Source organism: Castor canadensis, chromosome 10 (genome assembly GCF_047511655.1).
Source record: "Castor canadensis chromosome 10, mCasCan1.hap1v2, whole genome shotgun sequence".
Lineage (NCBI taxonomy): Eukaryota > Metazoa > Chordata > Mammalia > Rodentia > Castoridae > Castor > Castor canadensis.
In genome coordinates, this window is record NC_133395.1 from 66,699,676 (window position 1) to 66,725,020 (window position 25,345).

The 25,345-nt window shown below is 39.5% G+C and overlaps 1 protein-coding gene across 1 annotated transcript; it reads left to right on the plus strand.

Moving 5' to 3' along the window:
* Window positions 1–11,794: 11,794 nt before the first annotated feature.
* Window positions 11,795–25,183, plus strand: Stoml3 (stomatin like 3). The gene is made up of 8 exons (XM_074042852.1): window positions 11,795–11,815; window positions 13,618–13,683; window positions 16,431–16,622; window positions 16,705–16,777; window positions 20,187–20,269; window positions 21,579–21,782; window positions 23,223–23,357; window positions 24,801–25,183. Exons 1-8 carry the CDS (start codon window positions 11,795–11,797, stop codon window positions 25,023–25,025), a joined length of 999 nt encoding a protein of 332 aa, XP_073898953.1. The 3' UTR covers window positions 25,026–25,183.
* Window positions 25,184–25,345: the final 162 nt, after the last annotated feature.

Below are 25,345 nucleotides of genomic sequence, written 5' to 3' on the forward strand. Positions count from 1 at the left end.
AGTAGAATTAGGGTATTTAAAAATAGCTATTCCTCATTTCAGGACTTTGCAGTAGTGCAGGAATTGACTGGATGAAAGTGTAGAAACAAGAGACTTTCAGGAGTACCTTCCAGCAATTCCTTGTCCTCCCCTATGGCAGAGAAATGTCCATTCAGAGTCTATCATCTGACCTAATAGTTGGCATTTTAAAGACAAGAAGGAAATGGGTTCAGGTTTTATTTCCCCAGCCCCTTCTACAGTGCCTTGGCATGTTGTAGGTGCTCATTACTTGTTGAAACCACTCTTGCTTTCTAGTCAGAGACATTTGGAACATTTTGCAGGAAGAGCAAAAACAGCCGCTTAGTCATCTTCCAAGGGGATGTGCATAGCAAGCTCCTTTGAGGCTCCTGGCAGCTGCCCCCAAGGAACAGTGATATGTTTTTTTGTTGTTTTGCATCTCACACCTTTGTGACCAGCAGTGCTAGATTAAATGGCATTTGGCCAATATTAAGGGGGATGTGTTTAGAAATAAGCTGAACTAGAGCTGTTGCCTGACTCTGGAGGAGCATCTGATCCAGGCAAAGACTTAATATGGCCTAGGTATGAGGGATAAATGAGAACACACTTTCTGTTGCTCTTTTCATGAGAGGGTAGTCACAAAGTAGTGATGACATGGTGATAAAGTAGAGGTTAGGAAAGAACAGATGGAACCTATACATTGACAATATAGAACCAGGAAAGGGCCTCAAGTTTTAAATTTGTAGCAAACAGGACTAGATGAGGGAGCAAAGACATACTGACATACAGAATTAAATCACCAATAATCTTGCATTTACATGAAACCAAGGGAAAGGGGAGACATTGTGAAAATTAATTCACTATTCCTAGAGGGAAGATACTGAGTCTGATACTCAGCCTTATTCATGGTAATGATAGTTACCGTTTTTCAGTACCACTCATTCTTAGTATTTTGAAAAAAACATCATGATTCTTACACAAATAACCATGTTCGGCAGATGTTATTTTCTCCAAGGTACAGATGAGCAAAATTAAAGACAAAGAAGTCAATATCTTACCCAAGGTCACACAGCTAGTTCATGGCCAACAGAGGTTTCTTTGTATCTGGGCAGTGTGAGCTCGAAGCTTTCTTTTGCCTTGTGCCTCTGCCATCATTCTTGATAGAGCCAGAATCGTGGAAGGAAAATGAAGAAGAAAGTATTGTAGAACACACTGACCTTGCATATGTGTGTATATGTGTCTGTTTTAACGGTGCTTTTGGTTCCAGGCCTCCTACCCTAAAGTTCTAAATTCCAGATTTTTTCTGGTAATTACAAAGTGTATGGCAGTCATGATTATTACCACAATTTGAGTTTGTGGAGAGGGCAATTAGATTATCAAGTAGTTAGCAAGATTAAACCACAACGTAGGAAATTTTATTAAAGATGATGTTGCTAGGAAGGAAATAGTTGGGAAAGGAAAAATTACAAAAGATGACCAAAGATCAGAATTTGTTTGGTTTTTTTTTTTTTTGGCTTCCCACAAAGGAAAACAAAATATTTGGGATATTAATAGAGAGATGAGTATCAGAAAGTTAGAAAACTAGAGTTTTGGAATAAGCTTGAAATGGTCCTTGATTCCAGATGGTGTGATAAGAAGGAATCCTGGGCCAGGAAGACGAGCTGGCCAAAGAAGACCTTTGCCATTTGTGAACTGTTACTGTTAGTAAGTTATGTACTCAATTTGCTAAGTATTTGTTGAACATCAGCTGTGTCTGCCGTAGTCTAAATGTTACAAATGCAGTAGTAAATGATAGCAGACCAGTCACTCCCCTCATAGAAATTCATAGCATGAGGCAGGGTCCAGCACACTTTTTCTGTAAAGGAATAGATAATATTTAAGTTTCTGAAGGCTAATGGTCTGTGTCATAACTACTAAGCTCTGCAGGTATAGTACAAAAGTGGCCATGGATGATAGCAAAACAAGCGTACATGACTGTATTCTAATAAGTTTACTTTACAAACAAAAGGGGTGATAGACCAAATTTGACTGGCAAGCCAATCCCTGGTCTAGAGAAAGAAATAGACACAAGCCAAATACTTACAAATGTGATAACGGGAACAAAGGCCCTCTGGCCAAGGGTCACACAGTTTAAGAGGGACTGACAGCATGCAGGAGGAGTGCCATGTGAATAAGACTGGAAAAGGACAAATGGGCCAACCCGCAGGGTCTCCTGGGACACTTAGGACGTTAGCTTTTACCTTCCTAATAATTGGCATTCTTGGATTATTTTAAGCAGAATGATGACATGATTAGATTTGAGTTTTAAAAGATCTCCCACTGCAGTGTGTTGAATGAACTGGAGTTAAATTTTCTATTACAAAACATAAAGATAGATATACTTGCCTTGCATATCAGACACTTCACTGTGGTGAACAAATTACACAAGATGCAAAGAAATGTTTTGTAGTATATAAATGATACTAAAAATTACATAGGGATATTTTACAGGAAACACCACCATCAGAAAGTCATATTCTTTGGAATTTTCTCTTACGAACAGAGACAGGTGAGTTCACAAAAGGAAAGAAACTTTGTTTATGTTACCAAGCTTCCCTCACCAGGGTAACTGCTTACTCCTCAGGGTGCACTAGAGAGAAGAAGCTTCCCTCATTCTGTCTTTCTGCTTTTGCCCTCTCCTGAGCACATTGGAGTTGCTGCCTGCAGCACAGGTTTGGCTCCAAACCCATGACAATTCACTAAGTTTAATAACGTCTCAAGAATGAGATGGATTCTGGGGCTTCTTCACCTGAGAAGCAGGACAAGGAAAATTTAGTGGGTAAGTTCCTTTTTTCTGTCATAAGCCTGTAATACACACAGGAAGCAAAGCAGGAGCTGGAGCAATGAAGTTGTAGAGTAGCATAGGATATGCTTGTTGAAATTGGCTTCTGTTTCCTTTAGAGCCCCACATTTTGTATTTACTGCTTAGGCTGGTTGTATTCGCTTATCGAACAAACAACTATAACTTACTCTTTTTTCCTCATTTTGTAATAAGACTTGTGCTTAGTTTTTGCAGCTCTTTTATCACATTAAATAGCAATGACACTTTGAAGAGGCTGGCTTTTGTCCACCTTCAAATACATTCATTGATGCTATGACTTAAAGTTAGTTTGGAGGGAGGAGGGATAAAGGAGAATGTTGGAGGGAGTGAATTCAACTATGATATACTGTAAGAACTTGTGTAAATGTCACAGAGTAGTACCCCCAATACAATAATAAAAAGAAAGGTATTTAAAATAATGAAGTAGACAATTAGTTTTACAAAAAAATAGTTACACACAAAAGTTTGAACTTCCTCATGTTTGATAAATGGAGAGAAGTTGCAAAAAAGCTTAGTTCATAAGTACCAACTTCTCCCTTAATAACAATGACTAAGGGCTGGTGGAATGGCTCAAGGAAAGAGTGCCTGCCTAGCAAGCACAAGGCACTGAGTTCAAACCCCAGTACCACCAAAGAGAAAAAAAAAGACTATTATGTATTAGAAATTGTTTTGTACTGGACTTGGTAACTCTGTGATCCCAGCTATTTGGGAGGCAAAAATTGGGAGGATCGCTCACTGTTAAAGGCCAGCCCAGGCAAAAAGTGAGTCCCATCTCATTAAACAAGTCAAGCATGGTGGTATACGTTTTATAATCCCAGCCAGGTGGGAGGCATAAATTCAGGTCAGTCTGGGGCAAAAACATGAGACACTATGTGAAAGAAATAACCGAAAGCAAAAAGGGCTGGGTTCATGGCTCAAGTGGTAGAGTGCTTGCCTAGAAAGCATGAAGTTAGTAAAAACACAGTACTGCTGGGTAGCAAACAAAACAAAATAAAATTTTGCTTACGGAATCTTTTTAAACCTTACATTAATTATGAAGCAGATTCTCTTATCTCATTTTACAAATGAGAAAACAATCTCAGAGAGCTTAAAAACTTGCCAAGTTCCAGAAACTGATGGTGATAGTGTAAGTTGCGTGTGTGTGTGTGTATGTGTGTGTTTGTGTGATCTAACCCGTGCTCATTGAGAATGCATTTGACATATTAATTTGTAGAAGAAGAAGTATGCATTTAGAGACATTTACCTGAATTGGAAAAGAAATTTTTTCTCTTGAAGTATGTGTAGCATCCCTGGTAACGCTGGAGGCAGTAAATATCACTTGGAGGTGCAATTCAAGGACTCTTCCAGGACTCCTTATCATCTTAACAAACAAGCAGTTGGACATTTTGGGTTCCATTTTAATAGCTTGAGATGGCAGCTGGGCAGATGAAGTGATTGAAACTGCATCATCAATGAGATATTTGAAAGCACTCCAAAGCCTCCTTGGTTTTGAGTTTTTAAAAACTTGTACTATCTCAGAACAAACAGAGCTGGTGCTTATGCTTCACAGCTTCTGATTTCATGTGCTTTTGGCAATGTCTGAGAAGCCTAGTATAGACCACTCTCTGAGATTCAGAGAATAAATTTGCCCTTGCCCTTCTCCAACTTGGATACATTAACAAGACAATGTTATTTAGTTCTTGAAGCAGTACAGAGATTTCTACTCATAAATGATAAGGGAATTAAATGAATAACCAACTCCTTATTATCATCTCTAGCAGGAGTCTCTGTCAATGTGCATCTGGCATGTCCTCACTTTTGAAAGCCACCTGTATACATTTCTGACTCCAAGTTCATATACCACAGGGTAGGTTAGAATGGCCTGATGGTAGGGAAATGTTTACACAGTGAAAATCCCATAAGTTAGGGCTCCCCCTGACCCCAGAAACCCAGTTATTAAATATTTGCTAGCCTACCACTACTTGGTAGCTTTCCATATTCTCTACTGCTTCTTTGTTTTTTTCTAAAGAATTAAAGTGAAGTTATTGAAACTGAGATGCTTATGCCTTAGATAGTCCTTTCAACATTAATATGTTAAAGAGTCTTCCTGGGAAGCTTGTTAAAATGCAGACTTCTGTGAATCCCTTCCTGGATGGTCTTGAGATTCTGCAACCAAACAGCTCCCAGGAGCTGCTAATTGCCAGCCCGTGAGTAACACCGTATTTCTTTTTGGCAATTCTGTAATTTCCTGAAAAGTGTTCTTTGATGCAAGCCACGTGCCTATTTCAGAGAAAAAGACAGGAAGGAGGATGGATTGCAAGTGATGAAAAGATAGTATTTACCCCTAAGATTTTATGTTAGATTTCTTGTTTGATACTCAGTGTCATTGATTTTTCTCCACAGAAGTTGACGAAGTTCTATTTTACCAAATGTGTCTTCACAGGGTTGGAGGTGTGGAGGGTGGGGAGGGGAGAGAGAGTTGTAAACACTCCTCTTTCCAAATCCAGGGAAGGTGATTGTTTCCACCTTTTTTATTTTTCTCCTGGGAAGTACCTGATCTTTCCTGCTTTGGATACACAAAGAACTTTTCTTACTTGACATGATTTTTTAGCTTTAAATTTCCTTTATTTATTTAATTAGTGACACTGGGGCTTGAACCCAGGGCCTACACCTTGAGCCACTCCACCAGCCCTTTTTTTGTGATGGGCTTTTCAAGATAAGGTCTTGGGAACTATTTGCCCAGGCTGGCTTCAAACCGAGATCCTCCAGATCTCTGCCTCCTGAGTAGCGAGGACTGCAGACATGAGTCACTGGCACCCAGCTTAAATTTACTTTTAAAAGCCATAAATGTATCCAAAATTTAGAAAACTCAGAATATAAACATCAGAAAATTAGGAAACACTGAATTTCCACTACTTAAAAGTAACTGCTTATGAGTGTGGGGTCTATGTAGACCCTGGGTGAGCAACTCTCAGGTCCTTATGTCTCCCGAACAGAGAACTGGACAGAGATACAAACTGCAGAACAGTAGTAAAGCTTTATTGAAAAAAAAATGAAAGAACAGGCACCACGAGAGAAAGAGTGGTGGGCCCTGATCAGGTGGCACAGAAGCACTAACCTTTGTTCAAAGGACAATTTATAAGTTGTAAGGGCAAACACCAGGAAAAATCTCTATGGTCTTTGTAGGAGAGAGGGCCAATGCTGATTAACACGTTGGTTGACAAGGTCTTGTTATTCTTTGCATGCATTTATGCTAATTCCCAAGTTTAATTGTATGCATGAGATGCAACCAATAGTCATAAGGTCTTAAGTACAGGGCTTTCCCTGAGAGATCAGATTGAAGACAGATTTCTCTTTACTGAGCATGTGCACTTTGCTGATCTGAACTGGCCAAGAGACTCCCCCAGTCTTTGGGGGAACTTAAATCTGCAAAGGGATTTACAATCAAAAAGGAATTTTCAGTCAAGGAGATGTTGAAGGGTGGTATAGAGTGGGGAGAAGGAGGAATTCGGCATGAGGTGAAGTTTCTCGTTGAAGAGGGTGGAGTCCCATGGTGAGTAACTTTCCCTGTCACTAGCCTGCCTTATAACCACTGTTCATATTTTTTTCCTTCCGAATTGTTTTCTATATATGCATTTGTACTAATTGGGATTCTACTGGCCATATGATTTTGTACCCTACTACTTTTTTCTCTTAACATTTTGCCAATGATTTTTTCAAACTTAAAAAAATGTACATAATATGTTAATATGTGTATGCATCATGTTTTACTTAATTATCTCTCTGTTGTTGTAGCTCGGGGTGTTTTGTTTTTTTAATTTACCACTGGTATAAATGACACTGTCACGAGAATGTGTAGGGACAAAGTATTTGTACTTGTTGGCAGTGCTGTTATTTCAGAGGGTGGGAAGCCTGGGGAGCATAGGGATAGAGGAGAATGATGCAAGGCAGTGTATCTTCTTTATTTTCTTCTCATGATGCAGAGGAGTGGCTATGTAAGGCAGAAAGTGTGGAGGAGAAAATGCAAGGGCATATGGTTCTCAGGTTAATTGAGTCTCTTGAGAGAAACATAATCTCTTCTGGTGGACCGTTATTTACAGACAAAAACTTTCAAACACATCCATACATCTATTACATTGCTCAGCATAACTCTGAGACTTCAAAGTGGGTGAAGTGTAGCTTTCATTCACTTTATTTTTTTTCTGGCATCCACTGTGGATCAGGAAGTGGAGACATAAAAACAAAATACCTGTTCTCAAAGCTACAAAACTTTACAGGGAGTTCACAGAAGGTAAAGACGACAGAACTAAAACATGACAGTGCACCTTGGAGAAGTGATGATAGAGGGTGTGTAAGAGTCAAAAGAGGAGTGCCCAAGGATGATGGTGAGAGTTAAAGAAACATCTTCCTAGAAAAGGGATAGGTGACAGAGGGGAGAAAGGATGCTAAACTATGCAAAGGGTCAAAACGTGTAGGGACATGAATGACTTTCCCTAGTACTGTTAGCGTGTGACTTGGCTTCCTTCTCCCATAATGGAGACCACTAAGGAGGGAGGAGGAAGACAGATTACAGGAATATTAATAAAGGAACTTGATCAAAGTACACTGTACGCATCAATGGAATTATCACAATGAAACCAACTTGTGCTATTAATATATGCTAATGAAACAAATAGAAAAAATTAAAACTTAAAAAATATATAAAACAATTAAAATTTTACCCCCCCCCCCAAAAAAAAGAAATTCTTGCCATCTGTAAATCTGAATTTCTGATGTGCTGAAAGCTGAAGCATCAAGCCTCGTTTCAGGCTTGGGAGTTGCTGCTGCATGTGGGTGATGGAGTTGAGACTGGTTTTCTTTGTTCTCATGGTGATAGCAACCATGCTTGTTAGTGTCACAGTTCTTTTAGCTCAGCAGTGTGCAGTCACTGATTTATCTGGGGTTCTTGTCTCAAACTCAAAGAATGAAATCCATGGTCAATGAAAGGTGAGTGCAAAGTTAAGGAATTTATTTAAGGGGGAAGAAATAAGACAAAGCACTTGACCTAGTGTTGCTGGCAAGTAGCAGGATCTAGGGGTTTTTACTGACCTAATTCTGGGTGTTGCTCAATCTCTATGATAATTGGGTGTGCAGAAAACAACATTCTGGTTGGCTGTGCCCTTTAAACTGATGGGGTTTGAAACTCTTCCAATCCAGACCAAGGTTCTAGTAGTCCTCATCCAGGTCCTTCCTGCTTTTCTTTTTCCCACCATTTAGGGTCACCAGGAAGTCACTAGGGAAATGGGTTGTTTTTCTCTCCTGTAAAGATATTTTCCAAAATAAGCATGCAGGGATGTGTCAACTTCTGGGGATTGTTGGCAGCTCGGGTCACCATGGAATTTCCCAGGGGCCTCTTTGTTCTGGCTATACTGCCTATGACCAGCCTATTCAGGATAACCTGCCTATTCAGGGTTGGGAATCATCAGGGGGAAACTGAGGCCAAGACTTTTGGGAGCAAGGGTTCCATAAAGGGGGTCACACGGGTATTTAATTGTGTTGGAAGTACTTAAATTCTTAAGCTGGATGATAAGTATAAAGTATGCATTATTTTTACAATTTTTTGAATGTTCTATGTTAAAATAAGAAGCCAGGCTCAGAAAGCCAAAAATTGCATGTTCTCCCTCATATGCAGATTATAGACCCAAAACAAATGCAGTAATATTATCAGACATGGGTCACACACTAAGGGGAGAATGTGCACGGAAGAAATAGGGAAAGGAAAGGAAACCTAAAACTTGAATGTGGTTGATGTGCTCACTGTATAGAAGTGAATATAGTAATCTTAAACTGGCAGAGGCCACTATGGGAAGGGGACCAGGAAGTAGTTAAGAGAGCTGGTAGAGATGAACCAATATGGGTTACAATACTTACGTGCATGGAAGCAATGCTAGGAATCTCCCTGCATAGTCATCTTTATCCCAAACTAGCAAAAACGTTGTATCTTTCTTATTATCTCTTATGTTTTCTCTTCAACAAAATCAAAGAAAAAGAGGGCAGAACAGGTTCTGCACAGAAGTAGGTGGCGGGGTAGGGAGGTGGCCCAAACAATGTATACACATGTAAGTAAATGTAAAAATGATAAAAGATAAAATAATAAAACTTATTATTAGGGAAAACACTCAAAAAATATGACTTTACAATGTCTCTTTTAAAAGAGCAAATGGTAAAAGGGGAATAACTATAACTATGCCTTGTAAAGTAAATCTGACCATTTGGAAGATTCTTAGGATCATGAGTACTGAATTCATAGACTTGTCAGTACTGTTGAACTCATCATCCAGCTCTGGATTACAAGGGGTTACTTTTGTTTTGTTTTGTTTCATTTTGCATCAAATTTACAGAGCATCAAACTTGAGACACTCCTATCCCAGCCTCTCAGTGTCTGAGATTGCAGGCATGTATGGCTACTCCTGGCTCTCTGAATTAGCAATTCTACCAAAAACCTAGTATCTTTAATTTCTTTTTTAAGATTCCAAAAGTTATCTGAAAGAGTTTGTAATGTCAGTGGCCAGATTATACTGGCAGATAGAAATCCCCAAAGGCCTAAATGTTTCATTGTATATTACTGAAAATTTAGTTCTTATACATGTGAAAGATCCACTCACCCCATAGAGAAAGAAAGCAGTTCAGTGAACGCCAAGGGCTGAGAGGAGGGGAAATGGGGAAGGACGGCTAACAGCATGGGGTTGCACACCACTGTGAACATGCTAAGACCCACTGAATGGTACAACTTTGAGGATGAGTTTATCGTATGTGAGTTGTAGCTCAATAAAATAGATTTCTTAAAAAAGAATACTGTTTGGTAAAAGAAAAGTAAAATAAAATGTAAATTGCTGAATTAAAAACTGCATTGCACAATGTTCAGGAAGCAAAGAAGAATTTATTCAAGACTATCACCATAGAGGGGAGAGGCTAAAACTGAGTGTGGACCAACTTGGTGGAAACAGGTTGGTGGGGCTTTGATGTTGGGGGGAATTAGTAGAAAAGTCGTAGAGGACCTCAGGGGGAAATCACTGGCCTTGTGTGTTTACCAATAGACCTCTCATGTCTTCAAGGCAGCTTTACAATTTGGGAAAAAGTTGTCCACTGAAGTTAGGCTCCCATTTTCCACAGAACCCTCTCCTATTTCCTTTAATGTTTTCATTCCAAAGAAAATGCTCAAGGCCTTGAGAAAAAGGCTCAGGCTGTATAATTAGGCAGAGGAGTTTTTAAATATTCAGATGTAAAAAGCAGATAGAAAGAATTCACAATGGCAAGTTTTCTAAAATGCTCAGAAGAAAAGGATTGTCAGGGGGCTGAAGACAGGAAGAGGCTGAATCTGTCTGAAGGGTTCTGAGCTTGTCTTGGTCAAAGCTCACCTCTAGGAAAGCCTGGGCAGTTGCCAGGGTGACCAGAGGGCCTCATCAGATGTATATGTATTTGGTTTGGTTTGGTTTGGCTGTATTTAGGGTTTGAACCCAGGGCCTCATGCTTGCTAGGCAGGTTCTCTACCACTTGAGTCACTCCACCAGTCCTGTTTTATGTTGGTCATTTTCAAGATCGAATCTCCTGGACTATTTGCCTGGGCTGGCCTTGAATCACAGTCCTCCTGATCTCTGCCTCCTGATAGCAAGAATTATAGGTATGAGCCACTGATGCCCAACTATATATTTGGTTTTTGTTTTGTCTGCTGTGTTGGGTGGTGAAATCAGGTCCTTGTGCTTATTAGGTAACTGCTCTACCTACTTGAGCCATGTCCCCAGTCTTTTTGGTTTTTAGTTTGTTTTTTCAGATTGGGTTTCATGTTAACTTTACCTGAGCCAGCCTCAGACTATGATCCTCCTTCCTCCACCTTTTGGGTAGCTGGAACCATAGATGTGCACTACTATATCCAGCTTATTTCTAAAATGGGGTCTCACTATCTTTTGCCTAGGCTGGCTTTGAACCTTGATCCTCCTGATCTCTGCCTCTGAGTAGCTAGGATTACAGGCATGAGCCACTGGTACGTGGCCTACATTTTGCATATAGCAGGAATTTTATCTTTTTCCTTTGTATAAATATACAACTTACTTATCCCTCCTACTGTTGATGGATTTGACTGACTCTTCATGTCTTGGTTTTTATGAGTAAAATTGCAATGACCATTATCAAACAAGTTTTTAATTGTCACAGGTCCCCATTTCTCTGAGGTATTACTTAGCAGTTGAATACTAAGTCGTAATGTGTGTGTGTGTTTAGGTTTAGTATGTACCTCCAAAGAATATTTCAGGTAATTGTAGCAATTTGCATTCCCAACAGCATATCTGAGAGTTATTTGCTCAATAACCTTGCTAAAACATAGTATTGTCAGTCTCTAATGTTTGCTTTTCTGGGAACTGTGTGTTAGTATCTCATTGTGATATAAACTTTGATTGTCCTGATGTATAATGTACATTCTACTTTGATGTCTTTAAATACTGTCACAATACCTATACAGCTTTTTAAACTTTTTGCTATGAAATAAATGACTATTTATTTTGTGTAGTTAATTCAACATGTAAATGCCATTCACTAAGCCAAGGTTGGGAAATAAACAAATCACTAAGCCCATTTTATTTCCTAGACTTAATTTCCAGCATCTAAACAATTTCCATGCATCTAAATAGGTCTACTGATTTGGAATATGTTCTCCTACTTCCTGGCCTCAGGCAATACTACATCTTGCCTTGAGTATTTTTGCCATCAGCTTAATGGGTATTTAAGTCTCCCCTGGTGCAAAGGGCTGTATCTGGGCACTAGGGACAATGCCCTGAGGGCACACGTCTATAGCGGCACGCGTCTACAGGGCAAGTTTGCTTTTGCCTTACAGCCTAAGTGAGGAAAGGCAGACATGAATTGCTGTCAGTTTGTGGAACTTGTGAATGCTACCTTACCTGAATAAATACTAAGGTGACAATGACAATGGCGGCTAGGGAGTTCTGGGTAAAAATGAAGGGTTGGCCTGGGTGCCTCTGTAGTCCTTCCACTGAAAGCGTCTGGTCCTTCTCCCCAGTGTCAGTGGTGCTGGGCCTCAGGTTCCTTTTGCTACGTCTCTATCTCTCCCTTTGCAGACTGGAAAGAAGGTGGTGACTTCTTCTGTTCTTTTTCACAGCCACATAAAAGAGGGAGTCTTTACTTCCTTCCCAGTTGTAGACTTTCTGGAAGTACAGTAGATTACTGCCTATGGCACCTGTCCCCTCCTGGACTAGAGTTCTTTTTATTTATTTATGTATCCATTTAGCTATCTGTCATCTATCTGCTTATTTATTGGTGGGACTGGGGTTTGAACTCAGGGCAAAGCATGCTTGAGCCATGCCTACAGCTACAACTGGAGATCCTGATGTCAAGTCCTACATCTTACTGACCTTTGACTCCTCAGCTCTAGGTCAGTACTTGTCATGTAACTGGTACAGTATTTGTTAAATGAATGAATGAGAAATCAGGGGCAATTTGTCTCTCCCAGGAAGTGAGCACACGACGAGGGCTTCGTGGTTATGTACAATGGTCCACAGAAAATACCCTTTTGTGAATAAGATTTTAAACTTAAACATTTGAGTTTCAACTTTACAGTCTTCTACCATAAATCACACTGAAAATGTAAGTAATTTTGGTATAATCCAAAACAAATAGATACTTTTAAAAAAGAGGAAGCTAAAGATGTATATTTAGATCAGTGCACAATTTTGATTTGAATTAGTACTATTGTGATATTTAGCTTTTAGATATTTTGTAGACATTTTCACGTAACTTTTGCAGTTGAGGCCAGAAACACTTGTAGGTCTAGTCCTTCAGGACACGTGGAAATCTCCCCTGATCTGAAGGGTTTGCCTCTCTGAGTGAAAGTGTCTCTTTGAAATGAGCCACAGATGGGCCATGTTTTACTCAACTTTTCCACTAATATTGTTTGCTGTCTTTTGTTTATAATTAAAAATTGTGAGAAGCTCCATTTAATGTTTAAAAATGTAGGGAGATAAATCAGACTTAACATGTAAGGTCAGTTCTCTAACAGGAAGAAAATGGTTCAAAATAGCAAAGGTAGACCAGATAAAACATGTAGTCATTTTTTTAAAAACACATACTTGGTCTTTTGTCTGTCTGTTTTAATTCACTAGAGTAAATATGTCCTTGATGTAAACGCAAAGTATTTCTTCCTGATTAAATCGTAGATGTAGACTTTACAGTCTAATTCAATAATAAAGAAGTAATTAACTGCTAAAAAAAAAACAGAAAGAAAATGTCTGCTTGTGGATGTAGATAAAACAGATGATTCAATGCTGTCAGGGTTTAGATTTTTCTTTCCTTCAACCTCGAGGGAAGGCTCTGGTAGAAGTCTAATGTAGGTTGATGTGAAGTATGGAGGTTCTGCAGGTCTTTTGTGGGTTATGTGTATTTTGTTGTTTTTCCTTTTTTTTTTTTGGTGGGACTGAGGTTTGACCTCAGTGCTTCACACTTGCAAAGCAGGCAGTCTACTACTTGAGCTACACCTCCAGTCCTCTGCAGGTCTTTTGTGACATGGCCCTGAATTTCCTATTTGGTCAGAATCAGAATCCTCAAATCCAGATATCAGCATAGTATTTGGCTTTAATTATGGGAGGGGGCTGAGGGAGGCAAGGCTGCCTGAAGGACTTGTTTCCTTGCAAGTACAAAAGCAGTGCTTGCTTTGTGACTGCTAGAGCTCAGGGAGCTGAGCTGGGAGCCTGCAGGGAAGCTGACAAAGTAGTTCAGAGCCCTACTTTACCCAGCAGCTGAAGACACCTGCGGGCTCCATCAATCCTCCCAGCAGCAGTGTCTCTGGTGATGGCAGTGCTCAGGTATAACTCCTGGAAGATCAATCACAGTTTCATTTCTTTTCTCTCTAAGCTTGCTGAGTGTCCTGCATACATGTAATGGTACAAGGGATCAGGGACTCTGGAAGAGCACCTGTAGGTCAGGGTGGTTGTCTCTGCCACAAATACTTCTTTATATCGCTTTGTGTTAAGGCTTGAGGCTACTTTGAAATGTATAGGGCTTGACTCAGGGCATTAGGTATAAATGGCATCCCAGTTGGAGCACCAGTTGCCTGTGTATGCTGTCCTGTAACATCACCTAAGAGAACTCCTAGACATCTGAACATCAAATCCTGGAGTGTCAGCAGGGAAGAAACAAAGAAAGCACACCCCTGCTGCCTTAAAACTTTGACCAAGATTCCTTGAAAGAACATGTTGACCAGCCACACATGTATGAGAAGTTATTGCAGCCTGATTTGTAAAAGCAAAGATTGCAAGTAACCTCAATGTCAACCAGTGGGAGAATGGCTAAGAAAACTGAGACTCAGGTTTAGGATGGAAGAGGAGGCGAACAACTAAAACAGGGGCCTATGTAATGACATGGAAATAGATCCAAGGTGATGAAGTTAAAAAAGGTAGAAATCTTGGTACACTGTGCTGCTGTTGATCCACAATAAAATCTACAACCAAAGCCGACAATTTCCAAATTAAATATATGTATGTAAATACATAGGCATTGGTTCTTAAAGACATGCATCAAACTGGTAATTATAGAACTTCTCTAGTTAAAACTGGGACTGAAAATGGGATAGTCAGAAGGAACCTAGAGTTTTTTCAATAAAAAGATGTAAGTATAGGTTGTGTTAATACTAAAAAAGTGCCGGTAAATGAAATATAACAAGAAATTTTATGAGAATGGATAATGTGTCTTTTTATCTTGTATAATGATAATCTGATCCACCTTACTGTGATTCAGGGCTTTAGAAGGTGGTATTTTAGGAATTTAAACTTTGAAGTAGACAGGCAAGCCCCTATTAGTTATAATATATCTTTATGTGTATTTAGACCCTATAAAGAACTTTTGTGCCAGGTGCTGGTGGCTCGTGCCTATAATCCTAGCTACTTAAAAGGCTGAGATTGGGATCCACCCCAGTCAAATAGTTTGGGAGACCCCATCTCCAAAATAACCAGAGCAAAGTAGACTGAAAGTGTGGCTCATGTGGTACAGCACCTGCTTTGCAAGTGAGAAGCTCTGAGTTCACACCCCAGTCACACCAAAAACCAAAAAAAGACTCAGGTCCCAGTGAATCAATAGCAGCAAAATGGCTAAATGGAATGGATTTAAGGGAGTGCATTTAGACTAAGTGACTTTAGTAGTTGGATAGGGAAGAGGCAATGATGATGGAACCTCTAACCTGGGCAACAGGGTGAGTGGTTAAGGCATTAACTGAAATACAGGTAGCATATGATGTTTATGGGATTCTCTGGGTGGAGAGAGCTGGTGTATATAATTATTTTCAAGTGGAGAATGTGACTCAATTGGGAGAGATGTAGGAATGAGAATGAGGGTGGATGTCTAAGAAAGGGAAATGAATGAATAAGCTTTAAAAAGGTAACAAAAGGGCACCTCCTAGCTACTCAAGAGGCAGAGATCAGGAGGATTGCAGTTTGAAGCCAGCCTGGGCAAATAGTTCATGAGACCCTATCTGGAAAAAACCCATCACAAAAAAGGGGTGGTAGAGTGGCTTAAGGTATAGATCCTGAGTTCAAACCCCAGTATCCCCGCCCCCCCCCCCCGCAAAAATAGTAACAAAATGGCAAATACAAAGCATGCTATACAGGAGGGTCAGCCAGACATGCATGTTTTAATCAAGAGTCCTGAGACCTAAATTATGTGATTGATACGACTAAAACTACAAAGTGTTAGATGGTAGGATTTGAACTCAGTTTCATCTTACTGCAAAGGAATATTCATTAAGCCAAAATATCTCGCTATTATAATGCATGATTAACAAAAAAAAATCTAATGTAATGAGTCAATCCAATGTGACTAGTCAGAAATGCCAAATATCAAGATTTTTACAAATCCCTGGAATTCTTATCCATCTGTAAAATAGGAATAATAGTTGCAATATATATTTACTCATATAGCTGTCAATGTATGGGTCAGGAGATAAATAAAAGTAATCTCATTTAGTTCTCATCAAATCTTCCAAGGTTGATAACTTCTATTCCCATCCTGTTAGTGAAGAAGTGGAGACTCAGAGATTGGGTGGGATTTAGGAGACAGCTCTCATAGGAAGTCATACCAAGAGATCTTTTAAATGTTTTTCTGGGTGCCACAATATCCCCCAACTCCCACCAGGGATAGTAGTGCCTTTCCCACCTATCTTAGAGGTTATTTTGAATTTTATCTGGAAGATTAATGGGGCCCAAGAATCTAATGGTTCTGGTGTGGATAGTCTACAGGCCACATTCTAAGAAACTATTTTATGTTTTGAGAATGATAAGCCATACCAGCCCTACAGAAATGTAATGATATTTATTAGTTGATTAGCAACAGGCTTTTCTTAGAAGTGACAGATCAATCTGAATACCTAAAAACCTGAACAAAAGGTGTGTCTGTATATGTGTGTCTGTGTGTGTCTCTCTATGTCTGTATGTATGTGTCTGGGTGTATATATCTGCATCTGTGTATGTGTGTGTCTGTGTGTATGTATGTGTGTGCTTCATTGCACTCATGGGTGTGGATGGATTTAAGTCTCCCCATCAATTACATCAGGGGTGGCTAGTCATCTGGGCACTGTTCTCACCTACACAGCTTTTTGGCTTTTCTAAAAATCATATCAGTTACAGGTTTGCTTCTTTCTCACTTTCTAGGGATCAACAAAAACCAGCTTGGTGTGTGTGGCTGGATTCTGTTTTCACTTTCTTTACTATTGATGATTATTACCTTCCCCATCTCCATATGGATGTGCTTGAAGGTAATTCCCCTGGGAAATAAATGGGGCTCTCCATATGAGCTGACAAGCCATTAAGACTAAATGCTCTCCCTTAATCTCTTAGATCATTAAGGAGTATGAACGTGCTGTTGTATTCCGACTGGGACGTATCCAAGCTGGTAAAGCCAAGGGACCAGGTATGGTACTGTGGCTGCTCTTGCTAGAGATCGTAGGCACCTCTTAACTATTATCACAACCACCAATGGTTTTCCTGGTGGCACCCATTGAGAGTCAAAGAAAAACCACAGGAAGCTGGAGCCCTCGCCTTTCTGTACAGTAGAAAGATGTTGCCCTATTATGAAAATTACTGGGACTGACCACCATTTTGAGATTTCAGAAATCTAGACCTGTTTCCTAACTTTTCCACTGAGAGGTCCAGTGAATGTGAACAAAGGGTGAAGGGTACATTGACTGGATGTCACTTATTGCCTGGTCCCTGAGAGCATGTCAAGAGAATGAAGGGAGAGAGCAAATGGCCAATGTAGACCACTAAGATGTTAGTGAAGAATATTCAAAGAGCTGGTTTTTGATTCTCACTCTTTGAAAAGGGCTAATCAATAAGCAAAAGGTAGTTTTCTTTTAGAGCAAGTAGACTACTAGATAGAGCTTGAAACCATTGTACAACTCCTTTTGTAAATTCTCTTGGTTTTGAAAATAAAGAATCAGGCTAACAGGTTTACTGATTTATCTAAATGAGCCTTACAGTTGGAGGTAAAGATGCCCTTCTGGCTTTCTATTACCTAATGTAGTATTTATTTCCATTTTTTTCCTCTACAACCTTTGAAGGAAAAATGTTCCAAACTGTTCATGTTACAAAACAGTTGGGGGAGGACAAGAGAGTGTCACATATTAAAACTGCCTAGAAATGACATATTGATTTAGTACTGACAACCTCTTATAATGTGTCTTTTGTTGAGCCAAATGAAATTGCTCATATTTATTTTGATTCAAAAAATGGCAATTTCACATTATGTCAGTTTCTCAGTGCTTTAACAAATACTTGATAGAAGCACTGAGGCTTGAACTCAGAGCCTGATTGGTATAGGCAGGCACTCTAATACTTGAGCCATTCCATCAGCCCAAAAGGTAGAAAATTTATTTTGGTTTATGGTTTCAGAGGTTTCATTCCTTGGTTGGCTAACTCCATTGCCTGAGTCAAGGCAGAACATCATGATGGAGAAAGTATGATAGAGCAGAGCTGTTTTCCTCATGGTAGCCAGGAAGCAGAGACAGGAAGGGACCAGAGATGAGATGTATATTCTTTGGGTATACCCCCCTTGGTTATACCTAGTGACCTATTTTCTCCAACTAGATCCTGCCTCCAAATAATGCCAAAATATTTTGAATCTATCAAGGAATTAATCCATTGACTATATCAGAGACCTCATGATCCAATAACTTCCCAAAAGTCCCACCTCTAAACACTGCTGCATTAGGAACCAAAACACATGAGTCTTTTGGAGGATACCCCTTATCCAAACCATAACACATATAGTTATAGTTTCAATATTCTTGAAAGGAAGGGCCATCAAAAAGCATCTTAGTAGACCCATGAAAAGCAATGATTATTAGCTATATTTTTCTGGTAACACTTGCTTTATGCCCTCTCTTATAGTTTATTTGTGTAAAACTGTTATCTCTCCAGTTTCACTGAAAGATCTCTGGGGACAGAATTGTTTTAGTGCCAGTAATACTCTATATACTTTGCACTTGGTCATGAACCATGATAGGTGCTCTTTTATATGAAAAAATAGCAAAAATTTCCAAAGGTGAAATGAGGCTTGGCCATTTCAAACAGTATAATCTTATGTGTCTAATTTCATAAAGAACCTAAGAAAAGAGGGCAGGAATTACTTACTTTGGATTTATTATAAGTTTGTCAAGTCAGAGGTGTTAGAATCAGCACAAAGTCAGCCCCTTTTGCTGTCATGTTCCATCTGCTGGGGCTAAGATTATCACTTAAAATAAAATTGAGTCTGACAGAGGCAGAATAATCATAACATGTATTTCTTTCAAATGAATTTTCCCAGAAGATCTCACTACTAAATGTCCCAGGATAACAACCCTCGTCATACATGTCTCTGGGGCTAATAAGTTACCTCAGAATGTCATAAGGACCAGAGGGAAACAACCCAGATGGTTAATGGAAAGCCTCTCTACTTTTGCAAATTGCAGTTCTTTAATAATAAAAGTATTACAATAAGAGCTGCCAATCCTTGAGCACTTACTACACAGCTGGCACTATGTTTGGTGCTTTATTTTATTGCCATATTGAATCAGACTTTGTCTTATTATCATCTTATAGAGATTAGATCACTGATGCTCAGGAAAGTTAGGTAATGCTCTCTAGTTACAAGGCATGGCAGGACTGAGATTTAACTCTTGCTAATTTTCAGTGCCATGATGTCAATAATGGTGCTGTGGCACAAAAAATGGAAGTAAATTAGGCAGTAATTCTTACCATATCTCAGCAAGGTTTAGAGACCCAAAGAAAGGCAGCATCTCAACAGTGTTCTCTATTTATGCTATTTGTGCTTCATAGAGAGCTCAAACCAAAAACTTGTTTCTGCTTTGAAAACAAAAATAGTAGCCAAACACTTCCCTGATAAATGGAAATGGATTAGTGGCCCTATTTTGCTGACATGCCTGGTGGTTCTAATCCTTGCAACTCTTGCAGTAAAGAACTTCCTCCAGGTTAATGCTAAAGTTTCATAGGGTCCTCAAATAAGTTTTCTGTGTCCATCCTCCCCTGACCAATCCTAATACTTCACAACTCAGAGAAAAGTAAGTCTTCACAATTGGGAAACACTGTTGTACTTGAACCAGAACACAGCTATGGAAAAACTGTTCCTTTTTTTTTTTTTCTTTTTTAGATAGGGTCTCACTATGTAGCCCTGGCTGGCCTTGAACTCTAGTTCCTTCTGCTTCAGCCAGCACCAGCAGAAACTATTAGTTCTGTAATGCATTGGTATCAAGGAGTCTGAGACCCTGGGAATATTTTATTCAATATTTCTTCAGTACTATTGAAGATGCTGACAGAATCGGCAATCACTGATATTCAAGTCCTAAAGTCTGTATCACTTGAATCTTTTATATAGATACCTTATAAAGAAACCAATTTTCAAAAAATCCTTTTTAATTGATGCCAATTTAAATGCTTAGTTGGAAGTAAATTATTTCAAAATAAAAATTAAAAATTAAAAGTCATGGATCATTAGCTTCTTACCAGAAGACTTTAATTGCTAAGCAATTACTTTTCTTTAGTCACTTTTTAGACTAACAGGGGGAAATCATCCCTGTGTTCATGCTAAACATTATCTGAGCAGCGAATCTACAGCCCCACGATGTATATAGCTAGAAGACTGTTGTAATTACTTTCAGTAAGTAAAGTTGTTTTTTTTATTATTATTATTCATATGTGCATAAAAGGCTTGGGTCATTTCTCCCCCCTGCCCCCACCCCCTCCCTTACCACCCACTCCACCCCCTCCCTCTCCCCCCCACCCCCTCAAGTAAGTAAAGTTTTAGATCAATTTTCTTTTCATAGGCTTGATCCTGGTCCTGCCCTGCATAGATGTGTTTGTCAAAGTTGATCTCCGAACAGTCACCTGCAATATTCCACCCCAAGAGGTAAAAGATTAAAGATGTGTTATTAGACATGAAATCTTATGGTATGTTTTGAATCTGTGAGGAGGAGAATGAACTGAATCTCCCTAGGGACCTACATGAGTTGCTTTAGGTGGCTCTAAAACTAATGGCTTTGTTTTGCCAAATGAGACTGAAGCCAAGGACAAGATCTGAAAGTCTAGATGACTTAGAATGACCAGGTGGGAGAAAGCCAGAGAGAAGAGAGGCAGTGTGCAGAGATACTGGGGTGGAGAATGACAGGAAAGTAGCTGAAGTGAACCTGGTAGAGGGCACTGGGTAGTTATAATAACTTTATCCATCACCTTCTCAGAGGTTATTTTAGAAATATTTACATGACTCACCTTTGCTTTTGATTTTAACATTTTTTGTGTATTTGAGTGTGACTGCAGAACAGGTGTGGGGACAGAGCAGAGGCTATATAGGGCCCACTTGCATTTGGACTTCAAATAATTCCCTTTTATTCTTGAAGTACTGTGAATAGATAACCAAAAACAACGACAGCACTAGGGAAAAGGAGCAGAGTTACTAATAAGCATGCCACCCTCTCATAACCAAAGTGCTTCAGAAAGAAAAAAAAATGGGAGTAGAACCTAGAATGAGGGAGAGCAAAGGAGACAGAAACTGAGTAAAGAACCAACACCCATGTCTGCACACACTGTTGAGAAGCATGGAGGAGCAAACTCAGGACTCAGCCTGGTCATAGGCGGCCTTGGAAGGCTAGGTGACCTATAGCAGGGCTTTTTTGGCTCTATAATGGACAGTTCTAAGTTCTGCTCCATGGTTCACTCAGAAGTCTCTTGTTTGCTCTCAAATGCTTTAGAACAAATGATGCTGAACCTCTCTATAAGACTAAATCTATTTTACTTTACTTGAATATAGAACACGGTCTCTGGTGCCATCTATGTTTTCTAACAAGCACTGCTTCGTCAAGTCAGAAAAAACCTGAAAACCAAGTAGATCACAGGTATCAGGAGACAAATGTTCTATGTTTGTTTAGAAGTAGAAGATGGCAGAATTCCAGAATGGTTATTCTTACCCTGGCAAGTCAAGGGCTTCTGCCTATGAGATGTAAGATCTCTCTAAGATGAAATTGCAGGGGTAAGCAGGGACAAAATCTGTGCAGAAATTGTGTTATCAGGTAGGATGACATCACACTCAAGGCAGGACTGGTGACTGCTAGCATGAGTGGTCATGAATGCTTTCCTTCTGTGGAGGAACGCTCTCAGGCTGGCTGCCACTTTGTCAATTGCTGTGACAGAACTTGTGACCTCACCTTGTTCTTGCTCTACAGATCCTTACCCGGGACTCTGTGACTACTCAGGTGGATGGAGTTGTCTACTACAGAATCTATAGTGCTGTTTCAGCAGTAGCTAATGTTAATGATGTCCACCAAGCCACATTTCTGCTGGCTCAGACCACTCTGAGAAATGTCTTAGGGACACAGACCTTGTCTCAGATCTTAGCTGGGCGAGAAGAGATTGCCCATAGCATCCAGGTAAAGATACCAAGAACCAATGTTCTGCATCATGAATTCACTCATCTTAACAACCACAGGTTGTCAATACCAGTAGTTCAAAGCACTCCTCCTCATGTTTATTCACACACACACACACACACACACACACATGGCTGCTCTAGAGAGGTGAGCTTCCATTTGTGATTTCATTTGTCTATCATTCATTAATTCATTACAGCATAAATATCTGTTTGGGAGAAAGAAGCTCTGGAAATTGTGACCCTTGTCCTTTTTTTTAAAATTCAAAATTAAGAATTAACATTGTAGATTTAACCTTTTCTGAAGAGGTTAGAGATCACATTTATTTTCAGTGTAGATAACTCCAGAAATGCGGCTATTTCTCAGACAGCCTTTGCATTCCTAAATATTAGTGGGGTACAAAAGTTAGAAGAAGATTCATTTGAGACAGCAAACATATGGCATGTTTGGAAAATATGCCATCGTTGGAAATTTTTACAGCAAACCACCAATATCAGTAATATTAATAATAACAGTAATCATTTAGGATGTAGCAGGTATGACCTCATCTCTTGTCCATCCTAGCTTATAATCACATTTCTGTATTTTCTTAAATCAATTATACTTTGATTCTAAGCCCCTTTTCTGTAAAATAGAAGGAAATTCAACTTGGATCACTCTTGGCCTCTTGAATAGTCCGTAATGTAGTAAAAGTAACCAAGGTTTCATGGAGCAAAGTAAATTCTGCATGACAGACCCTGTGTCATTTGTGAGAGCTCTGGGAATTTGATAGCTCAGATGTTTCCCTTCTAAATCCAGCTCCCTGGTTTTATGTGAGGTCTCTCTAATTCCTGGGGTCCTGCAGAAATCACAGACAGGACAGGGATCACTATTTGGTGGCGGAGGTCTCTGTCCTTGCCCTTTGGGAGAGCTGGCCTTTTAACCTCACTGCTTTGCCAGGCATTCTTGTCCATTGCTATCCATGATAGCCTGCAAGATGTCTTCCATGGTTTTAAGCTTTTACAAAGGACAAAGATATCTTTGACTTTAAGTTGTCTAAAAAATACCCTGAACTATGCTCTGAAGTATGTATTGCTAAAAATATTATGTATATATATATATATATATTTATGTATAATATATATGTATGTATATATACATATATATATTAAAAACTGACCATAGTGCAGAGGCTAAAGAAAGCATGACAAACAAATGTGGAGCATTTGCTCAAATCTAGATGGATGTCATATATATACTTAGAGATGGTTGTGGGGTGGACCCTTCTGGCAAACCATGTAAAGATTATCAGAATTTATTCATGAAAATTTCATGGAGTTCTCTTCAACTCCAAAAAGTGATCAATAAGTTTGGGAAGGATTAATTTCCCAAAACATACCAGAAACTTGTATCACATCACCTGTTTTCTGACCAATGTCCTTTCTTTTGATTTGGAAACAGACCTTACTTGATGATGCCACGGAGCTGTGGGGGATACGAGTTGCCCGAGTGGAAATCAAAGATGTCCGTATTCCTATGCAGTTGCAGAGATCCATGGCAGCTGAGGCTGAGGCCACACGGGAAGCCAGAGCCAGGGTGAGGGCCATTCTGTGTTACACGTGGAGGGAGAGCTGCCTGCTGCTGAGGCAGACAAAAACAGAGATTAAATGGAAGACCAAGGTTTCTCAATTAAATTGTTATGAAAGAATATCTTCAAAAAGTTTTTCTTTTTTCCCTGAGAATTTCCCCTGAATTTAAAGGTAATGAGAAGCCTAATGTGTCTGAGGCAGTTTGGTACCAAGTCAAGAGGATGTTCAGCCACATAGCAATGTGGAGTCTAACACTGGCTGCACATTGGAGTCTCCTAGAGGATTTAGCAAGGCAAAATACTTCAGACCTAGTGATGCAGAGTCTGGTGTGGGTCCAGGAATCCCCACATCTTCATAAAGCTGGTGTTTCAGATGTAGTCAATTTGTTGCCTGTCTTTTGAGCATCATTGTTTGAATATGTAAATGTTACTGGATTAAATGGTAATAATTAAATACAACACAAGCTAGAGTTACAAGACGTAAGTCCATCTTGGCCCCAGGTGTCCTTTTTTTTGATACTGAAATTTGAACTCAGGGCCTCACTCTTGCTAGGCAGGCGCTCTCCACTTGAGCCACTCCACTAGTCCTCCATGTGTCCTTACATCTGCTCACCTTCATGTCTGTGTGGATAGAGTTCCTAAGCATCAGAAACCAACTGAGATCAGAAACTTTGTATGCCCTCTTTGGAATATTACTTACGAGCCGATGAAGATTTTCTTTGCTCTCATTCCTTACTCATATCTGGTTTATCTTCTGAGTTCCAACAGCAACCAAGAAGGGACGTGGTGAAGAGGGATGAGCCATCCCTTTACCACACCCTTTTCCCAAGGACAGCTGACTAATCAAGAGAGTTCCAATGAGGATGAGGCCGGTACTTATTGATCCATGTAATCAAGAGCTGAGGGAACTAGAAACAATTCTGGCATTGAAAGAATGACGCAAAATTGGCAAAAGAATGAAATAAAATTATCTCATGATAAGTAAAAACAACAAAAAAAGCCATTTGGAGCCCTTGAATTTCAGACTTCTCTAAAAACTAAGGCCACAAGTAATGAGACTCCAAAGAACTTCAAGAGCATTCCTAGAGTGGATGGCCAGGTCTTCTTTTGTGTTAAATAACATTTTTATTGTGTATGGTGGTGCTTGGATTTGAACTCAGGGCTTCATGTTTGCTAGACAGTTTCTTTTGTGTTAAAGCTAGTGATTTTATTTGTGTTTGAAAATAAAATTCAGGGACTTATAATTTGTAAAAATATCTCTCCTGATATTGTGTTATCTCCTTGAATTTCTCTAATCATGACAGGATGTGAAACTTTTATCTTGCCAAAGAAAGTTGCAGAAGAAACTCGTAGCAAAGTAGGGACTGGATGTGGAGAGGGCAGAGAGACTTCAGCATGGGCCCAGAAAAAGAACGTCCTTTTTTGGTAAACCTTTATTTCTTTTATTTTAGGTTGTTGCAGCAGAGGGAGAAATGAATGCGTCTAAATCTCTGAAGTCAGCCTCCATGGTACTGGCTAAGTCACCGATAGCCCTCCAGCTGCGTTACCTACAAACCTTAGCCACTGTGGCCACAGAGAAGAATTCCACAATTGTGTTTCCTCTACCCATGAACATACTAGAAGGCATAGGTGGTATCAGCTATGACAACAACAAGAAGGTTAATGACAAAGCCTGAGGTCCTCCCGATAGCCGGACCATTGTTGAGAGGGTCCTGTTTGTCTTGGGGAGAAGTCAGCAGTTAGAGGCGTGAGAATTCCAGCACAATTTGAGACACAGTAATTCTACAGTTGGAATAGCATTAACAAGGAAAAGCGTAGAGTCTATAAAAAGAAAAAAAAAAAGCAAAAATGAGGGCTGCTTACTACTTTTATTTTAAAGGCATAATCAATTTTGCAATATTCTTTTTTTTTGCAATATTCTTATTAATTCATATTATTACATGTCCCTGACTTTAAGCAGGAACGTTCTCACAGTAAGGAACGAAATCTCCATGTG

Coding starts and splice junctions, on each gene's coding strand:
- Stoml3 (XM_074042852.1), top strand. CDS start 11,795: ATGGCGGCTAGGGAGTTCTGG. Junction 11,816..13,617: donor TGGCGGCTAGGGAGTTCTGG/GTAAAAATGAAG, acceptor TTTACCCAGCAG/CTGAAGACACCTGCGGGCTC. Junction 16,778..20,186: donor TGGTAAAGCCAAGGGACCAG/GTATGGTACTGT, acceptor TTCTTTTCATAG/GCTTGATCCTGGTCCTGCCC.